At 35.1% G+C, this 9,743-nt stretch overlaps 3 protein-coding genes across 5 annotated transcripts; 1 reads left to right on the top strand and 2 right to left on the bottom strand.

The window, feature by feature from the left end:
• On the bottom strand, positions 947-3,614 carry LOC105167073 (octanoyltransferase). 3 transcript variants are annotated; one of them, XM_020695535.1, is made up of 3 exons: positions 3,477-3,614; positions 1,381-1,956; positions 947-1,248 (listed from the first exon to the last, which is right to left on the bottom strand). In XM_020695535.1, the coding sequence occupies exons 2-3, from the start codon at positions 1,951-1,953 to the stop codon at positions 1,228-1,230; spliced, it is 594 nt and encodes a 197-aa protein (XP_020551194.1). In that variant the 5' UTR covers positions 1,954-1,956; positions 3,477-3,614; the 3' UTR covers positions 947-1,227. The 3 variants fall into 3 exon arrangements, with proteins under 3 accessions (XP_020551194.1, XP_011084936.1, XP_020551193.1); XM_011086634.2 differs by having other exon boundaries at positions 947-1,956; XM_020695534.1 differs by lacking the exon at positions 3,477-3,614 and adding an exon at positions 3,083-3,217 and having other exon boundaries at positions 947-1,956.
• Positions 3,215-3,985, top strand: LOC105167209. Its single transcript, XM_011086832.2, has one exon. It carries the CDS (start codon positions 3,254-3,256, stop codon positions 3,851-3,853), a length of 600 nt encoding a protein of 199 aa, XP_011085134.1. The 5' UTR covers positions 3,215-3,253; the 3' UTR covers positions 3,854-3,985.
• LOC105167071 (26S proteasome non-ATPase regulatory subunit 7 homolog A) lies at positions 4,191-8,990 on the bottom strand. The gene is made up of 10 exons (XM_011086633.2): positions 8,694-8,990; positions 7,418-7,510; positions 7,248-7,329; positions 6,441-6,537; positions 6,269-6,344; positions 6,036-6,094; positions 5,762-5,884; positions 5,557-5,614; positions 5,352-5,437; positions 4,191-4,680 (listed from the first exon to the last, which is right to left on the bottom strand). Exons 1-10 carry the CDS (start codon positions 8,878-8,880, stop codon positions 4,609-4,611), a joined length of 933 nt encoding a protein of 310 aa, XP_011084935.1. The 5' UTR covers positions 8,881-8,990; the 3' UTR covers positions 4,191-4,608.

Below are 9,743 nucleotides of genomic sequence, written 5' to 3'. Positions count from 1 at the left end.
AAGATATGGTTTCAGCTGTAATTTGTGATTTGGGTGTAGTTTGTGTATTTGTATGATTAAGTTGAGCAGCAGGTGATGTTTGAATATATGCTTAAAATATATAATTACAAACAAATTGCAATCAACATGGAATGCTTAATACTTTGTTAATACCACTGAATTTTAATTTTTTGTCTATCTAAATTCAAACGTCTTACACTTATTATATAATTAATTTATATTTTAAAATGAACGTATGAATAGGTAGATTTCATAAAATTTTATTTCAAGAACAAAACTTATTTGTATTATTAATTTGACAACATCTCTTTCATTTTATTTTTACATAATTAAATTTTTTATAAAATATATTTTAATTATTAATCAATTTAATCCACATGTATACGCTAATGTATATATATATATATAATAATATAATTTGTATTTATAATTATATTATAAAATAATGATTCACTATAAAATATCAATATAATAATTTATCACATTGCATATGATAATGAAGTAAACTTGTGAAATTGAAAAGTTACATTGATGTAGAGCTGCGAAACTTGGCAAAAGACTTGAGGACCGCTTGACGTATGAATATGCTCAAAATAATTCCACCACTACAACAAATTCTTAATTAATTATTTATTTACATAAACTATCCCATTCTTCTTTTCTTTATTTATAATTTATTTACATAAACTATCCCATTCTTCTTAAATAATTATATATACATTCACAAAAATCATCAATTATCATTTACATAAATCATTCATTCTTTTTAAAAACTTACACACTCTTAAAATGCCAATATCATTATACAAATTACCTCATAATTTTTGTAATTATCCTAAAAATTAGGGTATTTGGCCCAAAAAATTTCACAAATCAGGGCGTAAATATAATTATTTCCTTTTAATAATAGTGTCCAAGATGCAGCGAGTCTATGAATAGTAATATATAAAAGAAGTTGAAGCTGGTTGACATGCAAGATTTGGAATTGTCCACTAATTTACCAGAGGTGATGAAAAGGACTGGGACTAAAAGAGAAATAGTTGTGTAGAAATTTCAGAATCATTTCCCTAACTGCACAGAATATTCCATCACAATCAATCTCAATCTCAACCTCAGCCTGTGCCCCATCATACTGTCACTAAACTATGTCCAACATCACCTGCCCCTTGTAAATAATACTGCTTACCATGACCAGGTAAAAGTATGCATACTCAAGTATATATCCGCTCATTCTTCATTTGTATTCATCTGCAATTCCAGTTTATCCAAGTGTAAAGATGATTTATCTTCCCGAACAATATCGGTATAATTGAATATTCTTATAAAACATGAAATCAGCTGCTCCTGAATTACTTCTTCAGAAGGGAGCACCTGCTGTACCTCCTTTTGCAAAGATGTGACTTCTTTATCTGCAATCCCACAAGGCACAATATGCTTGAAGTAGTTCAAATCAGGATTGATGTTGAATGCCAACCCATGGGATGTAATTCCGGTAGATATACGGACCCCAATTGCACCAATTTTTCTCTGACCAACCCAAACGCCTGTTTCACCTGTTTGCCCTGCATGAGCTTTAACACCATATAAAGATGCCAACTCAATCATCGTTAACTCAAGATTCTCCACGTATCTTCTAGCCCCCAAGCCCATCTCTCTCAAAGAAATTATGGGATACAAAATAGCCTGATGAGGACCATGAAATGTCACATCACCTCCCCGTTGCGTGTAGTGAAGTTCAGCCCCCATGGCTTTGAGCTCAGTTTCAGAAACCAGTATATTGTGATCGGTTCGTCTTTTGCCAAGAGTATATGTGGGTGGGTGCTGTAGGGACAGCAGGGTATCTGTAATCTTATGTACTTTTCTATCAGATGTCAATTTCTCTTGCAGCTTAAGTGCCTCAATGTAATTGACAACACCCATCTTCCATACCTTAAGGGTTCGTGGAGCTCTCATGTCCTGAGTGATAACAATCATCAAAATCATATTCATCCAAAGTCACACATATCAAGAAAATGATTTCCTGAATAAAATGGGAAGGTACATAGTTTAAGAATGTCTCAGATATAGATACACTAGAAATGCCTAAAAGGAGAACACTTCAGAACTCATCTGACTACAGTAGTATCTTCTGAATGCAGGAGCGCCAGTACATATACTCATGCCAAAATATGAAATTGAAACTAAAGATGGTCTCAACTTTTACTGATTGAATCATTGAAGCTTTAAATAACAAAGATCCCAACATCTTAAGAAGAGTTACATCAAGGGTAAAGATAGCTCTTCTACTATGGATAAAAGGAACTTTGGAGCATGAGACTATATTATTGTGGTTAACAAGCAGAGCAACTTCAAATAGCATAGGCCATTACAAAAGGACATCATGTTTCCATATCTGAACATCCTATCTTCCCAATTACCAATAGGTCATATGTAAGATGAATAAACACTTACAAGAGGCATGTAATAAATCAGCAAATTCTTAGCTATAAATTGTTTTGCCTGTTCATTACTGTAATTTGCTATTTACACGAAGATAATACAGACAGAATTCCTACAACAACATGTGTGGATAATAATATTAGCAAAGAACATGCAGATAATTAAATTATCAGCAAGATCAGTTCAAGCACACAGTGAATCCATCCTGAATGGTCTTTTCATTCCTTTGTTTGGTACAGTTAATCTACCTTTGGAACTCCTGACTTTCCAAAACAAAATGTCTAGACCTTCAGTTGCATAATTTACTGTGATAAATTATTCTCCTAACCTTGCATAAACCCGGAAATGTGGGACAAATTCACCATTATGTGATATGATTTGCTACCAGAAATAACCAAGAAATGTGTTTTGCCACTTCTCCTAATTTCTGAAAATTCTTGGAGAAATAGTTGGCTAAATGTTTTTATCCCTGAACGTCTCAGTTTGGATGTGCCAAACAGGGCCTAAACAGTGAACAGTACAAAGAGTTTATATAATTAAAGGTTGTTACTCCCGCTATCAGAATTAGGGCCTCTGCTACTGCGTATCCAAAAAAAAAAACAAGATCCCATTCGTCGCTCACTCATAAAGAATCCGAGCTAACCTGGCTATGTCCATCTAGAAGTTGAAACCCTAACCCTAATTCATCAGATCAATCTACTTTCCCAGCTCTCAAAGTAACTCAAACGACTTTGTCTATCAGGTGAAAGTAAATTCACCACTGTTTGGCATTTTTCCAGCCACCGAAAAATTTGCTCCACCCTCGACTGCAAGAATGAGAAGGAGAAAAATCGGGGCTCTGAAGTTGAAAAACCCAGTAAAACTTATCTGTATAATCGTCTCTGTTTCATTCATCATCATACAGATCATTTCAGCATTGCAACTCACAAACATCTCCGCCTCAAAAGTTTCTTCACCCAAGCCAACTCATACTAAAAGCACTCTCTCCGGCGTCTCGGAGATCGGCAAATTCGGAGAAACGGTCATCAAAATGTTACCTGAAGATCTGGCGTTCACTCTCTTCCTGCCTTCGGAGGAAGCGTTTCGCCGCGATTTGAGGTTGGATCAGAACGACAGCAATTCTCACGCAGTATTGACGCGAGTACTGGGGTTTTCAGCTGTGCCCAGATGGATTTCTACGGCAGAATTGGAGCACGGTAAGGAGAAAATCTACGAGTCAATATCGGGATTCAGTTTATATGCATCGAAAGATTCGAATGAGAGGGTGGTGGTGAACGGAGTAGTTTCGAAGCAGAGGGGTTTGAAAATGGGGAACGTGTTGGTGCATGTTATGGATGGGGTGGTGATGGATGCTGAGTTTGAGCAATCAGTGCAGCCTGAGGATGAAGACGAAGAAGAAGAAGATAAAGTTTGAGCTCTAATTCTTTTCAGCTTGTGATTTTTGCTACTGAATTATTTCCTATTTCCCAATCTTTTTAATTTTAAATTTTACGAGTTGAATACCACATATCCTTAAAAATGCTTTATCTTTTTGTCATTTATTTAAAATTAAAACCGAGTGTCACTTAATTTGAATTACTGGTATGATAAGTGTAAAAATTTAATTAAATTTAAATTAATTATGACAGTCAAGTGTATCATATAATTGTTCGATTGGAACAAATTTGATTTAATTAAAAAAATTTCCCCTCTGATACTAAACTTAGTTGACACTCTGTATTCATGGAAGTTAACTGAAGCACCAGAAAAACTGAGAGGCCTCGGAGCAATCTGCGCATTAAGCCCGGAAGATACACATCCCTTTCTGGAACGGAGTGAAGGTTCACACAAAAGAGAAAAAGAAAGAAAAAGAACATAATCAATCATCTCATGTTTTCTCTGTTGGCTCCAGAACTTGTATCTAACTGCAGCAAACTAATTCCTATTCGAGTACATGCCGATAATCGGTGCGAATATCAGTACACAGTTTGTATGAGTGCTCAAAGTTCATGCTATATTTCGAAAGCTGAAACCAAACAGGAACAACACCGGAGACTTGACCGAACTACTTAGAGTGCCTTCATTGTGCAACATCGCCAAAACGTGCGAGTTGATTTCTAAAAGTCAAGTCCTGCTAGCCTGATTAGAACTCATCAAGCAGAAGCAAACCCTCCCAGGAAGTTTCCAAGTTTAGCTGCCAGCAGCAGTAGGGACAGCAACTGGCTTCGAGTCTTCTGCCTTTTCGTGTTCTTTGTTAAGCATCTGAAATATTTTCAAAACTATCAAAAACCGTACATAAAAAATTTAAGTTCTTTTGTGTCATGTCCAGAAAACACAGGACGCCCAAGCATATGCTAATGCCTAGTCAGCTACTTAAAAACGAGCTCTCGCTATGTTTTACTATTTCAAGATGAGCTAATGCCATGGAGTATAATCATCTTGCTGTTTTCGAATGACCAGTAAATTTTTTTTCTCATCAACATAAAAGCTACCACAACACAGGTTTTTGTGCTTGGTAAATGAAGAACCATCAAAGAATATGGTCTACTAGCTGCAGGAAGCAGAGGTCTAAGTGATAATGATGTTTATGGTAAAAATGTGCATAAAAAATTACAGAAATTGGCTTTTGACAAAACCTGCTTTTAAGCTACATTCCATGTTACAAGCTAAATAATCATTATTGCTTTCACCCGATAGATTTCCCTATATAATAATTTATAGTTCAGCGTATCTTCTACAGTCAATATTGCTTTCCCTGCTCCATGGAAATAGAATCAAGGAAAATTACTGGAACAACTGTAATTCACTTGGCAAGTCTACCACCTAATTAGAAGTCTACATAAGTCTCATGTATCACCCACTGAGAACTTAGACAGTTGTCACTTTACAATTAAAATGATACATAAAAAGACAAAATGGAAAGAATATCTGACCTTGTTATTGATCAAATTATGGAGAGCAATCACGCTTCTGATAAGAGATGACAGATATATGACCAACATCATATCATTTGTTTTCACTGTAACAAGAACACATATCAACTATCATATTAAGAAAAGCTGGAAATTCCCCTGTAGAATGTACGCCACAAACTTATCAATTAAGAAATAGCAAAAGATTAACATCCAACTTTTTTACCTGCAAAAGCTTTGACTAGTTCAGACACATTTAGATTCGGAAGTAGGTTGAACACATCCTGCATAAATTGGGAAGCGTTCAAGATGAGATGTAAAAATTGATTTCTGATCGTGGGATGGAGCAGGATAAAACAGCATATATCTATTTATCTATTACATATTCTCATTGGTTGGGAGCTTCATGTATCTTTAATGCAAAAAGATACCTGGAGATGGTAGAGGATTTCATGGTTCAAGGGGAGCTTCCCTTCAATAACCAGATCAAGATAACTTCGGATCTCCTTCAGCCGCGCATCCAATCCCTTCAAAGCAGCAAGTTTTCCAGTAACCTGAACAGCACAAAGATAAACAAATTCTTAATTTTCTCTAGTTAGTCACAGAAAATTAGATTATCATCAGCAGGCCGGGCATATAGGTTGTATTAGAATCGGATGTTTAACCATCAGCACAGTAAAATGGGTGAAGATTCAAAAACAAGACCTCTGTTGCAAGGGTGCTGATAGTTGTGTCTTTTACATCTCGTAACAAGTGTTCCACTCCTAACATAAGAAGGATAAGTAGAAACTGTAAGTAGCTTCTATAGGAGAGAGGACGATAGACCTAAAATGCCTTGGAGCTAAACATCAATGGCAGTTGGAAATACCAAATCCTCCACGGATTAAGCAACAAAAGCAAAAACAAAAGTAAAATATAAATTTATGGGATAACTATACCAATTTCTTCAACTTCATGAGCAGCAATTTCTGAAGGAACATGCACAAACACTTTCTGGCTTTTTTGAGTGGCATTCTGCAAGTTCATTTAAACATTTTAGACCATAACTTCTCATATTAACCGATCCCTAGCTTTTGTTATTCAGATTTTTTAGCTTTCATTTTATCATACCTCTTTAACTTCCTCAACTGCATAATAAGCTTTAGTAGGTATTCCAAGCTCTTTTGGTTGAACATCAATAATGACCAGTACAGGTGTGGGAACATAGCTGCAATAAGAGAAATATCTTGAAAAGTCATTAAGTGTAAAGAAAGTTCTTTAAAGAAACTCACGAAAGCAAAGTAAACTGAGAAGTCCAGAAAAGAACCCGGAGAGACAGAAAAGAACTGGATATGGTAATCAAAGGGATGGAAAGCAGATACGCTACAACTTGAGTTGACTACAAAAACTTGATGTCACAATGTGGACACTCTCCAGGAAGTCCACATAATTTTAACTAAGATGGAAGCAAATGAGAGAAGACAAAAAGACCCCCTCAGTTCGGAGGTTTTTTGAGCTCATATAAAGTAAGGGGACAAAGCAATGGAAAAAGTAAGACGCCAATAGTTCACAAAATTAGAGAAAAGGGCGAAAAGAATTTTCAAAACCAACTATGTTTTGGAAGGAAATGTTTGAGTTGTCCAAATAATCTATTCTAACAAAAACCTAGTAGGCTCCACATTACAAAAATTTGTGTCAGCTCCTGAGGATATTAAATCAACAAAGTTTCCTAAAAGTAGTAGCACTAGGTCATGAAAATAAACTTCAAGGAGTCACTTGTTATATGTCACCAGCCAAGTTAGAATGCTTATCGATCACATGCTAGATTAATACAGCACAAGGACAAAATACAGCCACCAAACAAAGAAATGTGGCTCATCAATTACTTTCCGACAACAAAGGAAAAGCAGTCTTAATCTTTATAAGCAGAAATCTTACTCATGGAAAAGTCCATGAATATTTAGGTCATTCTCCCTCAGTTTTGGACCTGTGCTGTACCAGCCAACAACATGCTCCTTGGCTGAAAAGATTTATATGCACATCAGCTTGTTAAACTCCTGAAACTATGTAAACAGAAAGACAGACTATATCGATGACAAATTACTTACCATTTATTCTTCTGAACATGGAAAACATTGCTTCATGATAATTATGATCAAGAAACCAGATGCTAGGGTCCTTGTCATCTTCTTCAAAAGGCACTGTGTTTAGGCGGATACATCAGCAAAAACGTAGCTTATGCAACTGATGAACACATTAGCACTTCAAGATTCACAACACTCTTAGGAAAAGCAAAAGAAGGGATGCTGTTCTATTAATTAATAAACATAGGGGATCTACTGAATGTGAATGGATTGTATGATTCATTGTGAGTTCTCCAAAGATCTCAAGTTTCATGATACTTAAAGAAAATGAACTAGTATTAGCATGCAATGAAATCAAACTTGAAAAAGCATCATTGAAAGAAGGCTATCTAATCATACTTATATAAAATAAGTCAACATGTTTCTAATCTTGGTCACTATAGAAAGTTGAGAGATGTATAGATGATGTCTTTGCATTTATTCTTCTGAATAGTAGGTAATAATTACCGGAGAAAAGGTTTCCAGCCAAAGTAAGTTCAGTAATAACCACCAGAACGTTACCAAATCTCAAACCGTTGCCCAGGGGAACAAGATTTAACAGAATGACGACTTACTAAAGCAATCAAGAAGAAGATTCTCAATATGATGCTCACACACAAATGGGCTAAAATAGGAGTAGCACTTTGTCAAATTGGATACAAGTACTCCTGGAAAACATAAGCACCAAACAAGCTGCTCGATAACTCATAAGTAGCAAAACAAAGAAATGATATGAACTAGATTGATAATAAGTCTGACATTCCTCATTTCTAGTCTATTCCAAAGCAAACACATTTGTTAACTGAAGCAAAAGAACAAAGTTTTTAAAGAAATGCTCCCCAGTAAACACTTCTAAACACTCAACCCCCTTGACCAGTCGAAAGTTATAGAACTACAATCTATGAATATTAAAAAACATGCCTTATTTTCTGATAATTTCCAAAAAGGACAAGGCAAATTCAATATTAGCTACATCTATTTCAAATTTCTTCCTACTTCGAAGGTTGCATTAACTTCCTACACCAGAAGCCAGAATCTAAACCCTAAAGAACCCACAAAGCGTACAATCAGTATCAGCCAAATTCCCTAAAAAAGGAATTTCCACTACAAAGCAATCAAGCGAAAGTATTTATCAGCTGTAATACAAGTCATTCGAAATCCCAACACAATGAACAACAAATATAAGTAAAACTTTACATAATTAAACCCCAACAACCGATGAAGTGAAATAATACTATCAGATCCGAAAAGAAACACGAACCGGCATAGCTGTTGGTGACGTCAACGGTTCCTTTGAAGGAAGTTCCGAGCAGAACTCCGACGACACGCTTCCTAGTGTCACGCGCCACACGGTTGTAGTGGTCGACGATGCTGAGCAGCACCAGCGGGTGCACCACAACCTTCTCGATCGGCCGCGAAGATATCTGCTGCGATTTTATCACGTCCATTTCTTTGAATTCTTTATTCGCCTGTCGTTTCCTTTACTCTGGGAGAGGTTTTGTGCCGATGAATTTCAATTTCTTGGGCGGAAAGAAAATGATATGCTTCTGCTATTCTATTTGTATTGCCAAAAAAGGCATTTTATTTTTATTTCTTTTTGTAATCGGGGAGAGAGAGAGAGAGGTTTCATCATTATTGTTTTATGGGCCTGAATGAAATGATGGGCTTCAGCCTTTGTATATTTCCCTAGTAAGCCCAATTGAGAATCAACAATTGATAGAGACCCAATGGGCCTCCAATATCCATTTAAGTTCGTTATATTATTTTTTTAAGACACATTTAAAAATTTCACCATTTAAAATGATTATTTTTTTTATCATTTTTTGAAACTCACTTAAATTTATTTTATGATTTTACAAGTTAAATGGGTTTAAAAATATATATATACACACATAATATAAATAATAAATATAATTATAAATAAAAGAAGAAGAAATGTTGCAAAAGAGTGACAAGTTTATATGGTAGGAATGTGGAAATTTTTATTGATTACTTGGGCGGTGCTACTTGGATCCAAGTGACCCAGAAAAACAAATAATATGTTTGGTTTCATTTTTAATTTGTTTTAGTATATTTTGTGGCGATAAAAAGAGAAAAAACAAAGATAAATAAGTATGTGTTAGAGATATTGTGTATGTTTGAATTTATTTTTGGAGATAATATAAAATAAGTATGGTATATTTGATGATGTTTAATGGGAGACAAACTATTGATCATTGTCAAACCATGTCTCTTTTATATATATACATATATGAATATGTATATAATTTTTTTAGTTGTAGGACCTATAATCAGTGTAGACTTATTTTGA

This window comes from Sesamum indicum, linkage group LG7, assembly GCF_000512975.1.
Source record: "Sesamum indicum cultivar Zhongzhi No. 13 linkage group LG7, S_indicum_v1.0, whole genome shotgun sequence".
NCBI classification, from domain to species: Eukaryota; Viridiplantae; Streptophyta; class Magnoliopsida; order Lamiales; family Pedaliaceae; genus Sesamum; species Sesamum indicum.
The sequence above is the reverse complement of the archived record's forward strand: the minus strand, read 5'-3'. Positions and strand labels throughout refer to the sequence as shown.

Coding starts and splice junctions, on each gene's coding strand:
- LOC105167209 (XM_011086832.2), top strand. CDS start 3,254: ATGAGAAGGAGAAAAATCGGGGCTCTGAAGTTGAAAAACCCAGTAAAA.
- LOC105167071 (XM_011086633.2), bottom strand. CDS start 8,880: ATGGACGTGATAAAATCGCAGCAGATATCTTCGCGGCCGATCGAGAAG. Junction 6,538..7,247: donor ATTCATGGACTTTTCCATGA/GTAAGATTTCTG, acceptor CTCTTATTGCAG/CTATGTTCCCACACCTGTAC. Junction 5,438..5,556: donor ACTAGTCAAAGCTTTTGCAG/GTAAAAAAGTTG, acceptor TTCTTGTTACAG/TGAAAACAAATGATATGATG.
- LOC105167073 (XM_011086634.2), bottom strand. CDS start 1,953: ATGAGAGCTCCACGAACCCTTAAGGTATGGAAGATGGGTGTTGTCAAT.